General features: G+C 45.8%; 1 protein-coding gene across 2 annotated transcripts in view; it reads right to left on the bottom strand.

The window, feature by feature from the left end:
- PREX2 (phosphatidylinositol-3,4,5-trisphosphate dependent Rac exchange factor 2) overlaps positions 1 to 24,162 on the bottom strand; it is a 1,248,069-nt gene that overhangs the window by 63,881 nt on the left and 1,160,026 nt on the right. For both annotated transcript variants that reach the window (XM_086965847.1, XM_086965848.1), the window contains exon 38: positions 7,328 to 7,430. In XM_086965847.1, coding sequence (XP_086821973.1) covers positions 7,328 to 7,430 — 103 coding nt within the window. The remainder of the gene's footprint in view (positions 1 to 7,327; positions 7,431 to 24,162) is intronic.

Raw genomic sequence — 24,162 nt, 5'->3', positions numbered from 1 at the left:
GGGAGATGGGTAAAGAGGAAGACAAGCGTGCACGCCTCCATGGGCAGAGAAGGACGAATTAGAAAAAAAAGGTAAAAAAGCAACAGAAGAGAACAAGAGTGCTAAAAGAAGGGAAACAAGAGGGAGATGGGTAAAGAGAAAGACATGCGTGCGCGCTGAAAGTAAAAAAAAAAAAAGGTGTACAGGCTGCTGCGGGAGAGAGAGGCGTGCACCTGCGAGTGGTGCGCGCACGGTGGGGAGAGCAGTCTGCTCTTTTTCAAAGCACATATGTGCACTCCACTGCGCACTCCCGCAAGGCGTATGCCGCCACAAGCACGAGTATGTGCTTTGAAAAAGAGCTGCAAGACGGCTAAAGGTCTTCTATGCGCGCTGCGTAGGCGAGACCTAAAAAGTAGTGAGGTGGGACAGATGGCAGGTGTTAATAAGCATCTTGACGATCCGAGCAGAATAGAAAGTTAATGGGCATAGATGATATGTGAACTCTTTAATATGAAACGGGAAGTGCAACTTTGTACAGCTTACCACAAAGAATAATCCACTTCAATAAAGTTAGTTTCTGGACTGCTTTTCCTTTCTTTGCCTAGGTCAGGTCGACAACGTGCTGCTCCACCACCCACTGCTTCTTTATCTTATCAGTATAGAAACTAAGGGCCCACTTTGGATCGAACCAGTGCAACCTTTACTCCTACCTAGAAGTATGGGGAACAGAGAAGAGTGTAATGAACTGCCCCACAGGAAAAGCCAGCGCCACATTTGGATGAAAGAATAATCAAGTCTGAAGTACCACATAGTCAGGTAAAAAAGGTGGTATAAGGTGGCAGAAGAGATAATGCCTGTAATCCACTGATACAATGCATAAAAGTTAAAGCAATGAGAAAAACGATTGAGATTCAAGCATCTAAAGGCTCTATTGTGCATAAGCTCAAACAGTGCACACATTAAAAACATAACTGATCTACGAAGGGCATGCCCCACTGCATGAATACGTCCTGAGCCACCACCGGAAGCAGACACTACTCTTGGTCTTGATTGTGGAGATTTTGCTGTGAAAGAAGTCTGCTTGGGTGCTGCAGAGCTCTTGAGCGGGGGTGACTGTGTTTTTCGTTGCTGAGGGTTTGGAGAACTCTTTGATGATGCCGAACATTTCTTTGCTGTGGTTGGTGCTGGCTTTGAGGCGGGCAATTATGGTGTCCTTTTTAGTGTATTTCAGGTGTTGGTGGTAGTTGTTGAGGGCCTGTTTGAAGAAGGTTCTGTCATTTGGCTCCTTGCTGGCATTCTTTCCAGTCGTTGGCAGTTGTATTTGGTGGATTTCAGCGCTTGTGTGAACCAGCTGGAGTCTGCCTGGTTTGGCAGGGTTAAGGGGGTGACTATGTCAGTGCATTTAGTGATCCATGAGTTTAAGTTTTTTATGGCCTCCTCGAGGGTCGAGGTGGTGTCCGGAGGGGTGGCTCTGAGGGTGTTGGTCCAGAGGATTCCAGCTACCTTGCTCCAGCTCCTGTGGGAGGCTCTGGTCTGGAAGTTGGGGATGTCTGCTGGCTGTGATGGGGAAGTGGACGATCGAATGGTCCAACTAGGTGATTTTGGAGTCATGACTGTATCTTATTCTGTTGCTGAATGTGAAGAGGGGGTCCAGCGTGTGTCCGGCGATATGCGTGGCGTCGGTGACTAATGGAGTGAGGACGAGGTTGTTCATGCTCTCAAGTAGGTTGGATGTGTTGCCTTTGTTGGGATCGTTGATGTGGAAGTTTAGGTCTCTGAGCAAGATAACATTCTTGGAGTTCATGGCCAGAGGGGTTTTGAAGTTGGAGACTGCCTTGCAGAAAGCAGTGCATAGTCCTGGCGGAAGAGCAGTCCAGACAGTGGGAAAAAAAAGTGCGGCAATGCAAGAGCATGTTTGAGAGAGTGTTTCATTTGGAGGAGGCAAAAGGAAAAAAGTAGTTAAGGGGGAGAAGAGCTGAACTAAGAAAAATCAAGCAGGTAGGAGGAGGCAAGAAGGAACAGAAACAAGCAGTTAAGAGGAGGCAAAATGGAAGAAACAAACAATTAGGAGGCGGCAAAAAAGGAAAAAAAGAAGCAGTTAGTAGGAGGCAAGAAGGAAAAATACGAGCAGTTAGAAGGCTGCAAAATGGAAGAAACAAGCAGTTATTAGAAGGCATGCAGGAAGAAACCAGCAATTAGGAGGAAGCAAAATGGAAGAAAAAAGCAGTTAGGAGAAGGCAAGAAGTGAAAAACAAGCAGTTAGGGGGAGGTAAAATGGAAAAAACGAGCAAGTAGGAGGAAGCAAAATGGAAGAATCAAGCAGATAGGAGAAGGCAAGAAGTAAAAATTGAGCAGTTAGGAGGTGGCAAAATGGAAAACAAGCATTTGCAATGCAATAGGTCTCGCATTATTAAAGTTAGAGCTATTGGCATTGTAAATGGCAATGCCTTTTATTTATGTTTTTGATTTTAAAACATAAATAAAAGGCATTGTCATTTACAATGCTAATAGCTTAAACTTTCGCAAAAGTGAGACCTATTGCATTGCAACAGAATATCACATTAGGTGTAGTAAAGAGCACAGAAGATTTCAAGGGGTAGAGGGAAGTGAGTGAGACGGACAGGCGAGAACACGACTGGAGGGAGGGGAAGGTTTGCAGTCACAAATTAAACTCCAAAGAGATACTAAATGAGAGCAGGAATAATGACACGAGAAATATCAAAATAACTAAAGAAAGAGCTCATAGGGAGATACAGGAGAGAGGGGAATTTCTAGCGTGAGAGAGAAAGAAAGGAAAAGAGAAGGGAAAAGAGAACATGGGTAGAATAAGACACAAAGGAGAGGAAAACAAGTAGGGAGTGAGAGAGAGGAAGAACTAGACAGAGGAAAATTGAGAATGAGGGGTGTTTCCAGCCAGAAAGAAAGGGTATTGAGATGGAGAAAGGAAGACAGAGGTGGAAACAAAGAAAGGAAAGATGGTGTTATAGATGTATAGACAGAAATACAAAGAGCTAGAGAATAGGACAAATAGTTGCACTTGGTGATATGGGAGGTGAAATGAGGGACTAGAGAAAGGAGTGACAGAATGGAAATGAATTATATATGTTCCTGTTAGGGAAGGCTAGCGCTGGGAGCACTTTAATTTCACTTTTAGCCTTGGGAGCGCTTTAGTGCTTGCAGCCCTGGAAGAGCGCTTCATTTTCTGCCCGTAGCGCTGTAAATCGTATTTTGCGCTAAGAGCGCTTTATTGTTGGGAGCCGGTGCCCACCCGGCGTGGATTTGCCCCACTAAATTGTTATTTAGTCTGCGAGTGCCCACCTCGCTTATGTGCCGTTTTATTTCTACTTCGGCTGCCCACGCCGATATTTGGATTGCCTTGCCGCCTGCCTGTCTGAAAACGGGCCGCCACGCTGCCCGCGGCGACCCGGAAGCTCTTGGCCGGCCGGCCAATCTGCTCGCGGCCGACCGGAAGTCCCGCCTCCTGAGGTCCGGGAGAAGAAGGCCTGCCGGCGCATGGAGCGCCCTGCCGGTCCTGGGTAGCCCGGGTCCCCAGGAGGGGGCCCGGGGAGAAGGAGGAGTGTGGCGCCTGTTGCGGGGCTCCTCTGACCTGAGGGAGCCCCGATCGAGAAGAGGATATGCGCCGTGAGGAGCAGAGCGCGAGAGGAGCCCCGCCGGAAGAGAGCAGCCGGTGAGTGGGGCCCAGGGCTGAGGTGAAGTTAGAGTCCCCCGTAGGGGACTCCGTGCCTGCCTGTGTGTATGCCTGGGGGGGGGGGGGGCGGGAATGTGTGCGCGTGTGCGCAAGGGAATGTGTGTGCGCATGCGTGACTGTGTGTGATTGAGAGAGAATGCAAGGCAGGGGACGTGCATGGCGACGTGCTCGCCCTCGAGGAGGAATCTGAGACAGCGAAGCGCGTGGGCGATCGCTGTCTCACATTCCCCCAGACACGCCAGCAAAAGATGTCTTCGCAGACAAAGCATGCTTTGCATGCTTTTTAGGTCTGCTCGACCTAAAAACAAGCAGTTAGGAAGAAGCAAAATGAAAGAAACAAGCAGTTAGGGTGAGGCAAGAAGGAAAAGATGAGCAGTTAGGAGGAGGTCAAAAGGAAAGGTACAAGCAGTTAGGGAGGAGGCAAAAAATGAAGGAAAAACATGGTTAGGGGTGAGAAGAAAAAGGATGATTACTTGGGGGAGAGTGGTTTGTGGCACTGCGGATGAAGTGGATCAACCGAGGCTGACAAGGCGGTTCAGCAACAGTATTGGGGAGCTGGCCCTATAATGTGTGGGATATAAGGGCCATGGGTAGGTTTTATAACTATAAAACATTTTAGGTGGAGAATAATCTCCATGTCCCTAAAAGGAACATTTTGTCCCTATGAAGCTTGGATCCACAGTTTGAATCCAAGATGACCACGGTCAATGGCAAAGGGAACCAGATAACCCACAACATTCATATATGAGGCGCTACTTTAAAAGTTGTATTTCTACAACTGAATATTTAATTCTACATCCAAGGGTGTGTTTACTACTTAGTGCTATTCACAAACTCCTATTAATCTGGTTCATCTTTTCATATAAATTCCATGGAATATCATATGATTTCAATTCAGAATACCATCCTTTCTGTAAGGATTACTCTGTTATGGAAAATTCCGCCCAGGGGAAATGGGCAAAATGCACATTTCTAAAAAAAAATTCTCTGTGGCCCAAATATATATTCCCCATTGGAAAAACCATTTAGCCCTAAACCCCCACCAAATCTGGGAATTATCCATTTTTCTCCCACCTAGGAAAGGGATTTACACCAGCTTTTGGTTGCAATAAAAACATGACCCTTTGCAGTCTGGAAAGGGAAATGTGAGGAGTTTGTAACTGTCCACAAATGTACTTGTTTGTGGGCAATAATCAACTCCATTGCTACCCACACCTTGGAACACCTGGACACATCTTGAATCCCATCCTTGGTTTCGGATTTATGGGTGCTTAGATGTCCACACCCATAGTTGTGGTTACATCTGCCAGGAGTTCCCTTTGTGAATTTTTGGCAGCCTTAGGTGAGTTAAATCTGATCCTAAACATACCTTTATGACCAATTTTACATTTGCGAATCGGCCCCCTGGTGTATAATGGGTTCATTATGGATACTGTGCTCTGGCAGTTGAATGCCATGTTGATCTTGCTTCACAAACATGTATGAATATGGCCTATATATATATGACCTTGGCTAGACTCGATCCTATTTCAATTAGTCTCAACAGGACACTCTGCATAAGACTTAAATAGTTTATGAATAAGTTATTGAGTTATCATGGTAGTGCATGATAACATCTATTTACCTTGGTCCCAAGAAAAACTCATGTCAGTATGTGTGAGTGCTGTGATAGCAAGAAAAACAGTTGCTCTACAAATCTTCAAGATCAATGCTCTCCAAATGACAGTCACCAACACACTTTGTCAAAGAAGTTTGTAGGTGAGCTACAACATAATACTCCGTTTCCTACACAGGACAATGAAATATATGACCCTCCTCAACACTGTAGGATATGTGAGCGGGTTTGAAGGTGTCTCGCCAGTTAACAAGCTGTTTGTCGTTTAGAGACACCAAGTGTGGACCTGGATTCAAGTTGGTAACACTTGTCTCATAAATGAGGCCCCTACCAGCACTTGCACGCCCCCGGAACGTCACTTTTTTGACATTCTGGTGGCACAATGTGCCACAGCATATTTACAAGGCTGTGTAAAACCACTTTAAGTGTCTTTTCTTGGCCTTAGAAATATGTGCCCCTTTCACGCAGAAAACTACTTGAAAGCGACGTTCCATGGGTGCTGTTGTGGGTGTTCCCACACAACACCCATGCAACCTGTAGAATTCCCAGATTTATGAGACATCATAAACCTGGGAATGCGCCAGAACCTAACGCCACCCCAGGGTTGGGGTTAGGGAGGCGCAGTGAGGAGAAACGTTTTCATTTCTCCTCATATTTCCTTTTTCTATGTGCGCTGCATTCTGCGGCACACATAGAAAGAGAAAATCGCCTCTTGTGATTGATTTTGTGCAGGAAGGTGTCCCCTTCCTTCACAAAATCAATCATTCCCGCAACGCAGGCAAGGGTGCGTGCATTGGCGCATGGCAGCCCATTGTGCGCCAGCGCTGGGGAAAAGGACAGGACTGCGCCATATCCTGTAGATGCAGCGCATTCCTGCCCTATTGTTTTGACGTAGGGCAGTGCAGCAAGATTCCTTGCGGCACTGCCTTCGCCAAAACCTCATAAATGAGTCCCACTGTTTCTTCTGGCATAGAAGTGGGAGGCAGAATAAGGGACTTTAGCCATAGACCAGGGGGCATATTACCAAGCAATAGCGATAATTATCGCTATTGCTTGGTTAGAGACAAAAATTTACAGCTGAGCTGCGGCGATTTTTACTGCAAATAAACCTTGGTATTACCAAGGTTTATCGCTAATGCGATAAAAATTGCCGCAATGCATGAATATCGCTGAAAAGTCAGCGATATTCATGCATTACGGAGCTAATGCCCTTAGCCATGTTATCCACCTCCCATTGGACAACATGGCTAAGAACTGCTCAGGGCACGTGTTAGCTTTTGGAGACATTCGCGCTTAGTGCGAATATCTCCAAAAGTTGGTAATAGGAGATAGCGATGTTAGCGACTGTTTTCAGTCGCTAACATCTTGACACGCCCACTTTGCATGTCATTAGTGATAAATATCACTGACATGCAAAGTGGGGCCCAAGATGGTCGCTATCTCCTACTAGCTGTCGCTAACTGGTGTTAGCGACAGCTAGGTAATAGGGAGATAATTTTATCTCCGCTTTCTTGGCTTTTAAAGCCAAAAAAGCGGAGATAAACCCCCTTGATAATATGCCCCCAGATTCCTTCATTCAAAGTTCCATCACAATCTTTGATAAGAATAAAGATTTGAAGCGGCATTGTACTTCGAGACAACACAGATAATCTTTTTTGCAGCCTGAAGTTGTTCAACTGTGTATGATAGCTAGAAGGCTTCCATAATGGCAATTTCAAATGGCAGTAGTATACTGCAAGTCAAGAGCATTAGAACTTGAGGCAAATATGTTCTTCGGCTTTCAAAAGAATTCTTAAACCACTGAAAACAAATGAAATGTACTTGGCCCATACACTTACATGTAAACATTACAAAGTAATAGCACCTTCTGGAAGGATTTTACATCCTATTGTAGTTGAAGAAACTTTTGTATGTGGAGCAGAGTGGGCACAAGCAACATTGCTATAATTACACAAGCTGCATAATCTGATCCTCCAGCATCATACGTGGGCTCATCTACACTAATAAGTACAAAACTGACTTACCTGTTTTCTCATCACATCTGTAGCCTGCATAATGTATCTTGGAGGAAGCCCATGACTCCGAGCAAGAATAATAGCCTGTTCAAGGGTAACGCTCAAGGTGCAACTGTAGAGAGAGAGAGAGAGGGGGAGAGAAACTGTCACACAATGGGATCACAGCTGGCTGGAGCCTCCTCTATCAACTCGAGTGCTTTAATGTTTTATTGAAATACACAGTCAAATGATAAGGGCTTTAACATTGCTTGGAATAGCACTAACACAGAGTGCAACATGTTGATGCTTCTTTCTTGCTTATAAAGAGCCAGAGCATTTCCAGGGGCAATCTTTTAAAAAAACATGTTACTTTTTCATTAACAACCACAAAAACAGACCAGGAGTCAATGAAATTATGTATTGTTTAAGATAATGTAAAAAGATTCAAAGAGGATGATTTTTTGTGATACATGTTTTGCATTATATGTTGAATACATTCAAAACACACGAAGTTGGCAACAGAGGAGAATATGTGGATAAACAAGATCAAAGAGAAGTAAAAAAGACATAAAAATAAATAATGAGGAAAGTTAGCAAATATGTATAACACAGTCTGCAATAGGTTTGTGGATCCCAGGACCCACCTTAGAATTGCAGACCCTTTGGTAGTGCTTGAGATCCACAGGCACAATTACACATCCATGGCCTGCAGACGAATGAAAGGTTGGGCCTAGGGCCTAGCTGAAGGGCATGCCATGTGGCCATTCAAATTCAAAACTATGCATGTCTGGAGCTCACACAGTGGGTCTGACTCAGGAGCAAGGTGGGTTGACCTGCCTGCAACTGTGAACACCACAATGTGGCTGCCTATTGGGTTAGGGCCGAGCATGGCTATGGACCAAACCAAATTACAACTACAAAGGCCAGGCCCTGCTACCATGCAAGAAGTCTGCAGCATGGCAGGTGCTCAACTCCCAGTATGGCCAACTACTGCTCTGTCTGGCCAATCACGGCTAACTCAGTGGCACAGAGACTGACACAGGGCCAGCTCTTCTGTCAGCCCTGCGACAAAAATAATGCAAAAAACAGATGATGCAAAGAATATTACCCTTTGGAATAGACTTCCTCATGGTGGAGATTTGGCTCCAAAGCTTAATTAAAAGTGGAAAAGGAATTTCGGACCTGCTACCCTAAAAGCATTGCGGGTCCCTACAGAGGGGAAACGAATCAAAAGTGGTGGAACAAATGAGTTTTTTTTTTTACCAAAACAATACTGATAAACCAAAGTTGCGTTCAGCTTCCTGCCCAGCACTGTGCAACTAAAATACAACTTTAATATTTTTTTTCTTTTTGAAAGATCAATGTGAAGAAGGTAAATGTTCTAGCCTCATCGAGAAAAATGCACATCTTTTGGGTGCTGCTTCGTTTTAGGATTAATGAAACAAAGCCATCGTGGTGAATGAATAAACAGAAATAGAAAAAATATAATGTATGGAAGATGTCAACGATTGCATGGCTTTGCATGAATTGTGCGCACATTTACGTGAGCCTGCACGTATTTGATCCATCCTGTGCATTCCAGTATTTACAGAATACTAATGCAGTTTAATTAAGTTTAATTAAGTATTTGGTTGTTTGTTTAAGGATTCGATATTCATTACAAGGGCCATGATGAGGAGGCTGAGAAGGAAGAGAAGAATGAGAGTTAAACAACTGGTCAAGTAAATAAGGTATAGATAATATCAGGTTCGATGGAACATATTCCTGTTAAATAAATCTGTATGATTTGTGTAGACTTCATACACAATTTCTGCTCATTTATCGTCTCTTTATAATCAACAGATTGTCATGGAACCTCCTCGAGAATAAAGGGCAAACTAGAAATTAATATATATGTGGTTCTTTAATATATTAAAGAATGACTCCTAGCCATGTTTCATTGCACACACAGCATACCTCTACGGCCAAAAATAAAATAAAACAAACTTAGACGGCACAAACAGCTGCCACGTTGTCAGTTATAACAATACAACTAGGTTGTATCAGACAGACCATTTCTCAAAGAAGAAACATGACTGTTTTTGTGATGATCTGCAAAGCCCCCACAGTTTCCTGGTAACCTCCCCTGGCTGGCGGTGTTAATCACATCACACCACAGCTCGCCCCCCACGTAAGCGCCAGCTCCCAAAATGTGTTCTGACAGTGAGAGATAATTTCAAAAGTAAACCACATGGTCCTGCCATTGGCAAAACGCCAATAGATGCAAGAAGGTGTTGTTTTCATGGTGTTTGCAGGGTGCTCATTAAAAGTAGTGAGGTTGTTAGTGAAGTGAGATAATTTAATTAAAGGCAACGTGACATTCATTTCATAGAAAAGGAGTAACGCAACTGGGTCTCTATTGTCATAGAAATGCACATTCGTCTACGCATAGATGAAGGAAAAGGTTGAGTGTTTTTTAAACCGAAATATGGTGCAGTAGTATTTTGTATCGTTTGATACCTAATTTTTCCTTTTGAAAAACAAATACGTATTTGTGCCTTGTCTCTGAATGTTTTTGCAATGTACATCTTATAGTAACTGGCAGATAACATCAGTATACCCTTGACAATGCAAGGAGGGATCAAATGCACATCTACAATGCAAAGTTAGAGACAATGTACCCACATGGGGATTCAATAGAGTAGAAGATTACAAGTACCGAAGAGAACATAGCTCATTGGCCATATTCCTAAATAATTGATGTGAGGATTTTGTTTGCATTATATGGTATGGCTGTGAGACTTTACAATCCAATAGACTAGAACAACTGTCTTGGGTCCAGTTAGGTTCATTTGTAAAACCTTCACTCAACCATGGGTTGCTGTGGCTTTGAGCAGCAAGGCTTAAACAAAGGGACTAATGTAAATCATTTAGAAGCACCAAACAACAACAAGCATTTGCAATGCAATAGGTCTCGCATTAGGAAAGTGTGAGCTATTGGTATTGTAAATGACCTTTTTTTTTTAATATGTGTTGGCTTTGAAAGTATATAAATTAATAGCATTGTTATTCACAAAGCCAATAGCTTATACTTTCCTAATGCGAGTCCTATTGGTCATGGCAATGTTTTTGGTAGCAAGCAAGGACAATGCTGTTGTGGTGCTGAGTGATGATGTGGTTGGGCTGAGTGATGTGGTGGTGTATTAGAGTGATGTGGTGGTGTATTAGAGTTATGTGGTGGTGTATTAGAGTGATGTGGTGGTGTCCCAGAGTGATATGGTGGTGTCCCCGAATGATGTGGTGGTGTTCCTGAGTGATGTGGTGGTGTCCCTGAGTGATGTGGTGGTGTCCCCGAGTGATGTGGTGGTGTCCCTGAGTGATGTGGTGGTGTCCCTGAGTGAAGTGGTGGTGTCCCCGAGTGATGTGATGGTGTCCCTAAGTGATGTGGTGGTGTCCCCGAGTGATGTGGTGGTGTCCCTGAGTGATGTGGTGGTGTCCCTGAGTGATGTGGTGGTGTCCCAGAGTGATGTGGTGGTGTCCCCCTGAGTGATGTGGTGGTGTCCCTGAGTGATGTGGTGGTGCCCCTGAGTGATGTGGTGGTGTCCCTGAGTGATGTGGTGGTGTTCTCGAGTGATGTGGTGGTGTCCCTTAGTGATGTGGTGTTGTCCCCGAGTGATGTGGTGGTGTCCCTGAGTGATGTGGTGGTGTTCTCGAGTGATGTGGGGGTGTCCCTTAGTGATGTGGTGTTGTCCCCGAGTGATGTGGTGGTGTTCCCGAGTGATGTAGTGGTATTCCCGAGTGATGTGGTGGTGTCCATGAGTGATATGGTGGTGTCCATGAGTGATATGGTGATGTCCCAGAGTGATGTGGTGGTGTCCCCGAATGATGTGATGGTGTTCCCGAGTGATGTGGTGGTGTCCCTGAGTGATGTGGTGGTGTCCCTGAGTGATGTGGTGGTGTCCCCGAGTGATGTGGTGGTGTCCCTGAGTGATGTGGTGGTGTCCCCGAGTGATGTGATGGTGTCCCTAAGTGATGTGGTGGTGTCCCCGAGTGATGTGGTGGTGTCCCCGAGTGATGTGGTGGTGTCCCTGAGTGATGTGGTGGTGTCCCGGAGTGATGTGGTGGTGTCCCAGAGTGATGTGGTGGTGTCCCCCTGAGTGATGTGGTGGTGTCCCTGAGTGATGTGGTGGTGTCCCTGAGTGATGTGGTGGTGTCCCAGAGTGATGTGGTGGTGTCCCCCTGAGTGATGTGGTGGTGTCCCTGAGTGATGTGGTGGTGTCCCTGAGTGATGTGGTGGTGCCCCTGAGTGATGTGGTGGTGTCCCTGAGTGATGTGGTGGTGTTCTCGAGTGATGTGGTGGTGTCCCTTAGTGATGTGGTGTTGTCCCCGAGTGATGTGGTGGTGTTCCCGAGTGATGTGGTGGTATTCCCGAGTGATGTGGTGGTGTCCATGAGTGATATGGTGGTGTCCATGAGTGATATGGTGATGTCCCAGAGTGATGTGGTGGTGTCCCCGAATGATGTGGTGGTGTTCCCGAGTGATGTGGTGGTGTCCCCGAGTGATGTGGTGGTGTCCCTGAGTGATGTGGTGGTGTCCCCGAGTGATGTGATGGTGTCCCTAAGTGATGTGGTGGTGTCCCCGAGTGATGTGGTGGTGTCCCCGAGTGATGTGGTGGTGTCCCCGAGTGATGTGGTGGTGTCCCTGAGTGATGTGGTGGTGTCCCTGAGTGATGTGGTGGTGTCCCAGAGTGATGTGGTGGTGTCCCCCTGAGTGATGTGGTGGTGTCCCTGAGTGATGTGGTGGTGTCCCTGAGTGATGTGGTGGTGTCCCAGAGTGATGTGGTGGTGTCCCCCTGAGTGATGTGGTGGTGTCCCTGAGTGATGTTGGGGTGTCCCTGAGTGATGTGGTGGTGCCCCTGAGTGATGTGGTGGTGTCCCTGAGTGATGTGGTGGTGTTCTCGAGTGATGTGGTGGTGTCCCTTAGTGATGTGGTGTTGTCCCCGAGTGATGTGGTGGTGTTCCCGAGTGATGTGGTGGTATTCCCGAGTGATGTGGTGGTGTCCATGAGTGATATGGTGGTGTCCATGAGTGATATGGTGATGTCCCAGAGTGATGTGGTGGTGTCCCTGAAATAGATTTCCGTGTTTTTTAATGCGTCATTTGTGGATTAAGATGCTGTTATATTCTCTGTGCTTCACTTAAACTACATTTGCTGCTTCCCCATTTTGACCCTCAAGCAAAGAATGTTTCTGCAAGTATGAACTTGACCAGAATTGATTTGCTCCATTTCCTAGTCTTGCCATGTTTGCACTAGTGCAATGTTTATGTACCATGGCCCCAAAATTGGAGAGGGTGCAAATGTTGGGCATGAGACTTTTGCATCTGCTAATGTGACAACCAATGTAAGACAGTCGAGCCCAGGAGTATTTTCTGCTCATATTTCCTTGCTACGCTCCTCAGTGGACTCGTGCATGCATTGCTGATATCTGTGTGCACCCTAAAGGCCCAAGGCTCATATCCTGGAAGGTCCATTCAGCCTTTCATCCTTTAGAGGTCCATGAAAAGGAGGATGATTGAGTAGCAATAACACCTATCAATCGTGCCTAGAAACAGACACGTATCACAAAGTGAGCTATGTGTGCATCGCCGATGTTTATTTTAGCATAATTTTTACCTATCATTTGGGGAGCCCTAATCTGAAGGCACGCGCAGCAGGACCCCTAAACTACCTTGGGGGTGGGGGGCTTGCATCTCATCAGCAGCCCCGTGGGATCCCTGGCCTTAAGCCTGTATGAAGAAGGACTCCAGCGGATCTTAAAATCGGGTGTACCACCCACGCCACCCTGTACCCCCGCACTCTGTACCACCTTGACAGACACATAGCTCCACTAATGCCCTCTTCGTCCGCTTCTGCGCAGTACACCCGAGCAGAGCCCCCTTCAGACAGACAGACTGCCCCTCCTCCCTAGCCGGGCTGGGACTCCCAGCACAGATCTGATCTCTAATGCATCTGCCCAGATGATTAACGAGGCAGGCGAACATTAACAACTGCTTTCTGCCCATACAGCAGGGAGATTAAAAAAGCTTACACAAACAAGTACAGTGTAGGATGGAAATCGTGGTTGTATCCGATAAAAAACAAGAGCAGTTAATGTTCACCGCCGCCGGCCGAAATCCGGAAGTTCGGGAACGTCACGCCTCGTGGGGTGGGACTTCCGCCTTCTGCGGGAAGCCCGCGTCCACGGAGTGGCTGGCCCAGAGGAGCAGTGGTGACGCGGGGCTCCCATGCCTGAGGGAGAGCCAGCAGATGATTAGTAGTGGCGGCTGAGGCCGCCGATGCAAGTGCGGGCTCCCATGAGTGAGGGAAGCCCCGCATGTGCCAGGTGATGCGGCGGAGTGACGGAGCCTGTATCAGCGCATCGAGGAACGAGCCCGGTGAGTGGGGTGGGACGGTGGGGTGGTGTGTGTGTGTGTGCATGCGTGTGTGTGTGTGTGTTCGCATGTGTGTGTGTGTGTCTGTGTGTGTGTGTGTGTCTGTGTGTGCACGCCAGTGTGTGTGTGTGTGTGTGTGTGTGTCTGTGTGTGCACGCCCGTGTGTGTGTGTGTGCGTGTGTGATTGATTGCAGGAGGCTGACTTGCTCTGGAAGTGGGACAGGAGATGTGCACAGCACGTGGCTGTACGTGCGCGCACACATGCTGAAATCGCTGACGGCCCTGCGTGTCCCCATCCCTGTCCCACATTCCCAGCAAGTGGATAACAATAGAGGCTTTGCTGGACGCAGCGCTTCGCGCTGCTTACACCAGCTCGCCCTAAAAAAGAAAAGTCACATAACACAAACAAAATCTGACACCAATTTATTAATATAGATCCTACTTCTATGAATTTTTAGACACCAAGATGAGAAAAATCCACAACAGGGTTCCAGAGATATAGCTTTTTAAATACAATGTAAATCTCAGCTTTTTAGTCCAAAGCACAATGAAGGATTGGTAACCGCAAAGTTTAGAAACTTTTAAAAAGTTTGAAAGAGTTGTGGTTGGCTACTCCTGCCTGAGAGGGGTAACCAAATCCCACAGGGAGAAGGTCAAAGGGGCCACTAAGGAGTACCCTGAAAGTTGATTGGTCACCAAAGCACTCTCAAGTCCAGTTCCACACTTTACATCAAGATCGCAATAGAATTCTAAGGAGTGATTCTGATGCTGAGGATGCTAAAAGATGCTGTAGATGCTGTGCTGTTGGTGGGGGTGTCCTTGAGGATGTTCATCAGTCCACGGGTACGTTTTGGTGACTTTGGCCATAGGGGTCAGTGTCCCTTGAAGACCTCTTTGAGTCCGTAGAAGGCTGTGGCTTTTCTACCAATATCCGTACACTGCGGGTCCTGCGGTATCCTTTGGAAAAGGCTGGTGCCCTCTTTAGTGACCCATCCAAAGAAGGGTGTCTGGTGGTCAGAACCTGTGGGAGGCCACGGGAGAAACTGGGCAACAGAGTGGCAACTTTCTAAAAGTTGCCTTACCTTAAAAGTGACATAAAATTCAACTTCGGCTTCAAGTCGGGTTTAAAGTCGCGACTAATGTGATACCTTGAAGTTCCCATTTAAGTAGTCTCATTCAGAGGTCTGCTGGGCTGAGAGGTCAGGTGGTAACTCTGTGCTAGCCAATGGGGCTAATCCCTTTCCCCCAGCAAAAACAACAATGTAGACGTGTTGATGTTAAGACGTGTTTAAAGGTTATGTCCTACTTAATAATATACAGCTCCCTGTCTTAGGGCTCCAGAGGCCTTCCATAAGGGAGACTTACATATATTGTTAAGAGAAGTGGGGGCTTTGCCATTGGTTTAAATGGCAAAGTCAAACTAGGTGTTCAAAACTGCTCTTCCAGTCTGTAGTGGCAGGCTGGGAGCCATTTTGCACTTTGTCACACATACAGTGGTAAAACCAGTGCTGCAGCCCTGTGGGGACATCTGTCTTACATGCCCTGGGTACCATATACTAGGGACTACACGTAAGGCATCTTAAACCAATTGGGGATAGCCAATTCAACATACAATTTGTAAAGGGTTAGAACATTGGCACTGATGTCTGGTTAGCAGGACCCAGTGCACTCTCAGAGTAAAAAAACCCAGCAGCATCAGCCAAAAACATTGGGGGGAATCATGCAAAAAGAGTAATTTCCTTACAGTAGATTAAGACACACACTAAACCCATTGATGACAATGTTTCCAATGTCCCCCAATGCGAGATACTGACAAAACTGATGACTAGAGGAGACTGTAAAAAAGTGGTATCCTTTCTACTCAATGAAGCACATCAGGTCAGGGAGAGACAAATGCTCAGAGTCAAAGCTCAATAGGAAATAGATTGGGGCTACATATAACCCAGGAGTGGTGCAGCTACTGCTGCCATCAAAGTAGGGAAATGTCCATAAGTAACAAACACAATCTTATCCACTTTAAGATTCTACACCAATTATATTGTACATCACTAGTAATGAGTAAATATGACTCAGAAGGGTGAAGCATCTAATGCATTATAAAGGAGTCAGGGTTTATACACCTAGAATGGGAACAGGACTACTGGAAACTAGTAACACCCCCCACATACAAGGGTATCCCCCAGGCCTTGGTACTATTAGATCTGTCGGCCGCCTTCGACACGGTGGATCATAACATCCTTTTCCACCGTGTCGAGCAGGCTGGCATCCAGGGCCTGGCGCTGGCCTGGGTCAAATCCTTCCTGACCGACAGGTCTCAGACCCTCAGCCTGGGCACTTTCAGGGCTCCTAGGGAGCACTCGCCCTGCGGGGTCCCCCAGGGTTCTTCCTTATCCCCCCTTCTTTTCAATCTCTATCTTCGCCCCCTTCTTCTTTCTTTGAGGCAGTGGGACGTTACCGTGTTTAATTACGCGGACGACCTGCAACTCATCTTTCCTCTCACCTCCTCCTCTGCTATTCCCAACTTCCAGGCAGTCATGTCCCACATTCTCCAGTGGATGGGCCACAACCAGATAAAATTGAACCCCGGCAAGACGGAGCTCCTCCTTCCCGGTAGGAGCGCCACCTCCTGGGGGCCACAATTCTGGCCGGCGGAACTTGGTCCTTCTCCCACCCCTATGGCCTCGGTGAAGAGTCTAGGGGTCACAATTGACTCCGGTTTATCCCTTGGGCCACAGGTGGGGACGGTGGTCTCGTCCTGTATTTACCAGCTGCGCAGGATCAGGAAAGTGGCATCCCTCTTCACACCTGATGCCCTCCTGCAGGTCATCATGGCCCTCGTCCTCTCCCGCTTAGATTTTTCTAATGCGATCTATCACGGTCTGCCTAAAACATCGGTGGCTAGACTGCAAGTGATTCAAAATCAAGCGGCGAGATTGGCCCTAGGGATCCCGAAGTGGCAATCCGCCAGGCCCCTCCTTGCCAAACTCCACTGGCTCCCTGTCACCGCAAGGGCGGCCTTCAAGATCGGCTGCCTTACTTTTAAATCGCTAACCGGGCCCTGTCCCGCCTTTGTGAAATCTCTTATTAGACCCTATTGCCCATCCCGGAATCTGAGATCCTCTCATCTTCACTTCTTGACTGTCCCCCCCTACAAGCTCTGCAGATCCGGAGGCCGGAGATTCGCACACCTGGCCCCCAAGCTCTGGAACTCTTTTCCTCTTTCTCTCAAAACCTCTAATTCTCTGATACTTTTCCGTAAGTCCTTAAAAACTTGGCTTTTCCCTCAATCTGGTTAGTCCCTCTGTCCTCTCTATGTCCAACCAGCGCCAGGAAATCCATGGTGTCAGTGCGCTCTATAAGCACCCCTTAATAATAATAATAATAATAACATATATGGTTGGCCATGAGGTTCCAATGAATCCTGAGGTTCCAATGAATCCACGCTTTGCATTCTTTGGATATGTGGCCCAGATGCCTGCTGACAGGAAATGTATTGCCACAGTGCGACTGCCTGCCAAACAGAGAGTGGAAAGAACCAGGTTCAAAGTGCCACTTCCCAAACTAGGATTGATTCCATGACTTCATAATGCTACAAGACCTAGCAGATATGTATGTGAACTTACAATACCCTATGCTGAAATCAAGAGATATATAGGGACCCTAAAAAATAAATCTAAAGGGACCCTAAACATCTCTCTGTTTGAGCATACAGTATTTAAAATTTTGATACTATGCAATAGGACTAGTGACTGCCGATAAAGATACAGAGACAAATACACTTACACAGTAGTGTACAAGATGGGAACGAGTGTACTCTTACCTAATAGTTTGCTGGACAAGACATTTATGCTATGAGCACAGCAAGAAGTCACATCATGACTGATTCCTGTGGCTTGTAAGAATTCATGCTACGAAATGGTTAGCAACTCTCAGGTTGAACAGACTGTAAGAACTCTCAAGTGTCACTATTGAGCTACATTGAGGGTGGGGCGAAAATATGTTAAAAATTATAAATAACGTTTAAAAAATATATTATTTAGGGGACATTTGGAATGTCAAGATGAATTAAACAAAGATAGTGTTGAGTAAGTTTCTCTAGCTGTTTTGTTCATACATTTGCTTGCAGTATTTGCTTCCTGAAGGTTTTCTACTGGGCATCTGAGCATGGTTCAAGTGAGGCATCTTGCCCTCCAGTCTACAGGTTAGAAGAGGAGATTATTGACTGAACGGTGGTGCCACAATGGCCTATTTGCTCTGTTGTTTGAGCTACTGTGACCAATGGAATGCAAGCCAGCTTCACCAAATCATTGGTGGGCCCCAGCACCAGGGCGGATGTGCAGCTCCAATGATGCAGAATTATGAGCATGGTCTACGGGATGTCCGGATACATATAACCAATTGTACAAGGAACAGGTCAAGGAATGAATGCTGCTGTAGACTCCAGTTCCATGGAAAAACCAACCAGTGCTGGACACTCAAGCTGCCCTCTCTCGAACATGGAAAGCAGAAAACAAATATGAAAAAATAGGTGGGGAACTGGATGATGGATGTTGTTGTACCACGGTCTGTATTTTAATGTCATTGTATGTCTTTTGAAATGCAAATAAAGAAAAAAATAGGTGGGGGACTAATTAGGACAGGCAATGATATCACTTCATCCTAGGACGGGCTGTCACAACCTTGCAAAGCATACTTTTGCAGTCTTAGTTGAGGTACATACTTCATAATGCATATTATTCATGGATATGATTATGAATATAAATATATTATATATTATCTGTCACTGCAAAGCCATTAATTTTTGAGGAAATACCTGAGCTTTCACTTGGAAACAAGAGCCTGCATTCATTTTCATTGATTCATACTTCCACTGCTGATATCCTTTATATTTGGTACTCAAGTCATTATCAGTGATGACTTAGCATGTTAAATGTTCTTTAAAGTGATCAATTATAGAGCATATGCCATTAGAGACTACTACAGCATTACTTGACCACATCTCAAAGGTTTGTAATCACGTATGTTTTATTCATGTTCGAAAAAGGCCTTTTAACTATGTGAGCGTTGTACGAAAGCATCACTAAACTAGATATAAAACTGTAAAGAGAGTTATTTTACATATTGTAAATCACATTCATTTTTCCACATATTAAGGGGTAGTCAACCTCTCTACCCAAAACTACAACACTTAAAAACAAAGGGGAGGTGAGCTTGGTTGGCACATTTACAAAGTGCAAGGTTTCAATAAGTAAGACAGGTGTTCTGTTTAATATGGTAATGCTTTGGTGCCTATACTCTGATCAGAGTGGGAGATGGCCTTTATGTGCAGCCTTATGTGTGTCTCTGACTCCTAGAAACTTTTAGAAATGCTGATCACTCTACTTAACAACTTGGGGCCATATTTAGGAGCCCCTTGCGTAGCTTTGCGTCACTTTTTGTGACACTCCGGTAGAGCAAATCACAAAATCATATTTTTGAGGTCATGCAAAGCCACTTTGCGTGGCTTTTAATGGCTTCATAGACATGGAGTAAGGCAAGACCGCGCGAATTGCTGAGTTGCCTTACTCTGCATGAGGGAGGTATTCCCTGGGCGTCGCGGTGGGTGTTCCCACCAACACCCATGGATTTTGGTGCTTCCCCAGATTTACAAAACCATGTAAACCTGGGGAAGCACCAAAACGTTATGCCTCCCCAGAGGCGCAATGAGGAGAAACAACTTGAGATCTCGTTTTTTCCTCTTTACATGTGTAGGAAAAATCCTCCCAGGATTGTTTTTGTGCAGGAAGGTGCCCCTTCCTGCATAAAAACAATCCTGCCGATAACACAGGCAGCGTTGCAAAATGTGCATGGGTGCCTGCATTGGTGCCTGGTTACCAACACAGCTCGAGCGCTGGAGTAAAGGACAGGAATGCACTGTATCAAATATATGGTGCATTCCTGCCCTTTCACTTTGACGTAAGGCAGCGCATCAAGGTGATTTGCTTCACTGCCCTACGCCAAATCCCATTAAATGAGGCGTAGAAAAGTCTGTGAAAAACTTAGTTCCCCGGTAGATTAGATGACTGGCATATTAGGATATGCGCAAGTGCTTTAGTTTTCCTTAAGTTACTTCAGTTGATTTCAATTTTTTTTTCCCAAAGGAAATGAACACTTTTGATGGCCCTCATTGCACAATTATAAGCAAATTCTGGGTCAAGCATATTATTGAATTTACGTGCGTTGACATTGCAGTGAGCAGGAATTTTGCTCCCTGGTAAGTTTTGGTGTGTGGAGTATTGGGATGCATGTAGTTTTCCCCCTCTGCTCTCTCCTGTTCTAAACTCCGCATGTATGCTTTATTTTAATTTCAGGTAATCTGATCTGTGATGGCCTTGTATTGACTGTGCTCCATTACGTATGTGTATCAAGAGGAGTTCTGGGCTTTCTGAAGCATAGATTTTTCTCTGTTCGGAGCTCTACACGCTACAACTGGGTGGTAGTGGTACTTTAGTATATACTTCTGTGTGGTCTTAAAGCTTGCCCCCTGCTTTTCATTTGTTTGTTTCAGTGTCCTTTAAAAATCCTTGCTTGCTACTTGTCAGTCCTGCCTCTTTGTCCCTTGTTTTTGTCTTTTGTTTCCTCCCATGGAGCAGGGATAAATACTGTATCTTTACGCTTGGGTGTTTCGGACTATTTTTTTATTTCTTCCTTGCTTGTGTTACACTGAGGGTGCGGGTTCAGCTTTGGCCAAGTATTTTATTGCATCTTAGCTCCGCCCCTCCTTCCCATTGTTGCTGGTATTCTTCCTACACCACCCGCACCAATGCTTGTTTTTTTTAACCTTTTTTGCAACAACCGTCAATCTTGTGTCTGGCTTCTTTTTGGTTTTGTTTTGGGCCTCCTTTAAGGGGATTTGGCCTTGGTTTTTTTTGCTTCTTCTGATTCCGTCATCTCTACCCAGTCACTGTTGCTTGTTGTTTATTGTCTGCTTCTTTGGAGGCAGGAGAGATGACTGTGACACCAGTGAGTGATTCAAAGCTTGTTATCGATATATGGTGGTGCCAGTTTCCTCGTCTCGTCTTGTTCACAAGATGCATCAAAGCTTGTTATCGATATATGGTGTTGCCAGTTTCCTCGTCTCGTCTTGTTCACAAGATGCATCAAAGCTTGTTATCGATGTATGGTGTTGCCAGTTTCCTCGTCTCGTCTTGTTCACAAGATGCATGAAACGAGTCAAGAAAAGCATAACAAGTTTTCCACCTCTCCCCCACCTCTTCAGTTCAGCAGCTAATCTTCCTGGGAACTGCCCGATGTTGGCTAGTCTCTTGGGAGAGCCACGGCCTTGTAAAGCAGTCCAAAGATACCCTGAGCGAGGTTTAGAGGGGCGTGTTCATCCTCATTTCTTACCACGCAGGCCACGCTCCATCCACGCATTTTCTTCGTCCACACACTAGCAATTCCGAAGCCTTTGCATCCCGTCTCTTGCCTGATTAGCTTCACTTCAAGTCTAGGTGGAGTGACAAAAACACAATAGAAGCACATCTCAGGTTTTCGCACCACATGAAAAAACTATTGACATACCCGGACTGTGAAAACACATACCTCCTACAAACAAACACTGAAGGAATGGGGTGCAATGTGTTCACAAATGCACTTCTTCACCTCTTCGGCTACAAAGCACTAAATAAATACAACTCACTAGTGCAAGCATGTAAGAGGAACAACTGTAGTTTCCACAAGAAAGTAGTAAAAACGTATTGGTTTCTAAAATAATGTCAATAATAATTGACATTATTATCGAGAAGCTCGTGACAGTGAGTTGTGGTCACTTTAGTTGCATGTACCTGTTATACAAATCTCCAAAACAGTGTGAACAAGCATTAGATTCGCAGGAAACTGGGAGTCGTTCGCCATGAAGTTGGGATACGTCTGTATGCGTAGTCTTGATCGTTTGTGGCCTATTTTACACACATATGTTTGCTGTACAGTCTGGAGTCTGGTTGTGCAAGTTTGAGGTCTGCTATGCTGTGGAGTCTTGAGACGTGCTGTGGAGTATTGATGTATTTGTGCACAGTTTTGCAGTCTTGTAACCTGCGGAACAATTTTGCAGCCTTGATGCCGACTGAACAATTGTACTGTATTGTGGATTGCTGGACAGTCTTTAAAGGCACTGTGTAACCTTGGTGCTTGCTGCTTGATCTTGTCATTTTTAGGCTCAGTGGTCCATTTTGCAGTTGTGTAGCTTGTTTAGTAATCTTGAGGTTAGAGGATTACTCTTGTAATACTGGGATTTTCTTGTAATCTGGAAGAATGATTGTGAAATCGTGCAATGTTTCTTTCAATGCTGTGGGTCGCTGGGCAAACTTGCGTCTCGTTTGTTAATCTTGTAGTATTGAGGTTCCCTGACCAATCTTGCGGTCTTGATGTGAGCCAGGTAAACACAAGGCTCGCTGGTGAATCTTGCAGTTTTGGTCAATATTACAGTTTTGAGGAGGCTCGCTAGACAATCTTGAGACTCTCTGGTGCCCTTGAGGCTTATTAGTCAATCTCACATTTGTTTATATTAGTATGACTTTGAATACTTTAGTGCAGGATTAGTTAAATCATAGGCTAACAGTCTTGAAATGTTTTTAGTATTATTAGTCAATCAATCTCGAACAGTTTAGAGGCTCACTGGGTAATCTCGATGCTCCCTGGTAAATCTTGTATAATTGAGGCTTACTGAGCAGTCTTGCAGTCTTGAAGCTTGCTTGCCATTCATGGAGTCATAAGGCTTGAAGGGAAATGTTGGATTTTTGGTCAGTTTTGCACAGGATCGGCTTTAGAGTGGTGCGACCGGTGTGGCTGCACCGGGCTCCAAGCCTGGGGGACCCTATATGCGCTCTGACCAAAACAAGCGCCATTATCCATCTTTCATTTCAACGATATAAAAGACGGACATAGGCGCTCATGCAGTTGCAGAAGGAGAGGTATGACCAGTGCTTAATTTGAGCAGGTGCTTTCAGATGCTCAGCACCGGCACTTCATTCACAGGGCCAGGGATACGATTTCTGGTCATGCAGGTGTTGGTCTCAATATTAATTGCCCAATTTAAAATAAAAAGAACCACATACCTTGCATAGTGACTGGCTGGTATGTTTTCATAGGCAAGCGTATGTCAGTTTATTTATTTATTTATGGTATTTGTAAAGCGCGACACTCATCCCATGGGATATCACGGCGCTGTAAAACAAAGGAGACTGCTGAGGGCTGTGCTGGGGGATTAGTTTTTGGGGAAAAGGTGAGTTTTTAGTTTTTGGCGGAACTGAAGGTAGTTTATGGTGTGTCTGAGGTCTACAGGTAACTCGTTCCACCTTTTGGCTGCCAGGTATGAAAAGGCGCGTCCGCCTGTCCTTGCCTTGTGGATGCGCTTGGATTTGGCAAGAGCTGAGTGATTCGATCTTAGGTTCCTGTTGGGGACGTAGAATTCAATTTTCCCTTGGAGGATAGTGGGGCCAGTTTTATGAAGAGCTCTGTGCGCGTGGCAGAGTATTTTGAAAGTAGCCCTCTGGCGCATCGGTAGCCAGTGAAGTTTCATGAGGCATGCGGATGCTGAGTCTCGCTTGCCTTTATTACAGACCAGTTTAGCTGCCTGATTTTGTAGGACCTGTAGGCGGGAGAACAGTTGTTCGTTCATCCCTTCAAATAGGGCGTTGCCATAGTCTAGGCGGCTGACTAGTAGGGCTTGGGTGACTGTACGTCGACAGTCCAGGGGTATCCAGGGGAAGATTTTTGCCAGGAGTTTGAGTACTGTGAAGCCTTTGCCCCAGAGTGATCGTATGTGGTCCTTCATGGACAGGGCGTCGTCCATGATGATGCCGAGATTTCTGGCGTGCTGTTTTGGGGTGGGGGCTGACCCCAGTGAGGGTGGCCACCATGTGGCGTTCCAAGTAAGTTTAGCTCCTCCGAACAGTAGTATCTCCGATTTGCCGGCGTTTAGCTTTAGGCAGTGGTTGCGCATCCATAGGGCCATTTCGGAGAGACAGCTGTGTAGCTTTTTCTTTGTTGTCACCGACCCTTCATCCATTGTCACCATCAGCTGTGTGTCGTCGGCATAGGAACATATGCCGATGCCCCACTTTCTTCCAATGTCAGCCAGAGATGAAACATAGACATTGAAGAGAGTGGGGCTCAGCGAGGCCCCCTGTGGGACCCCACAGCCGATGGGATAGGGTTTTGAGTAGAACTGGCCCATGTGCACGGCCTGGGTACGATTGTTAAGGAATGATCTAATCCAGTTTAATGCTGTAGATTGCACTCCTTTACTCAGGAGGGTATTTAGTAGGCAATCGTGTGATACCGTGTCAAACGCTGCTGACAGGTCAAGCAGTATCAGAGCCACAGATCCCCCTTGATCTGTGATGCATCTGATACTGTCCGACACTGCCAGCAACGTTGCTTCGGTGCTATTGTTGGCCCTGAAGCCGGTCTGGGAGG

This window comes from Lissotriton vulgaris, chromosome 4_1 (assembly GCF_964263255.1).
Source record: "Lissotriton vulgaris chromosome 4_1, aLisVul1.2, whole genome shotgun sequence".
Classification (NCBI taxonomy): Eukaryota; Metazoa; Chordata; class Amphibia; order Caudata; family Salamandridae; genus Lissotriton; species Lissotriton vulgaris.
Note: the sequence above shows the minus strand (reverse complement) of the source record. Positions and strands in the feature narration are given on the sequence as shown.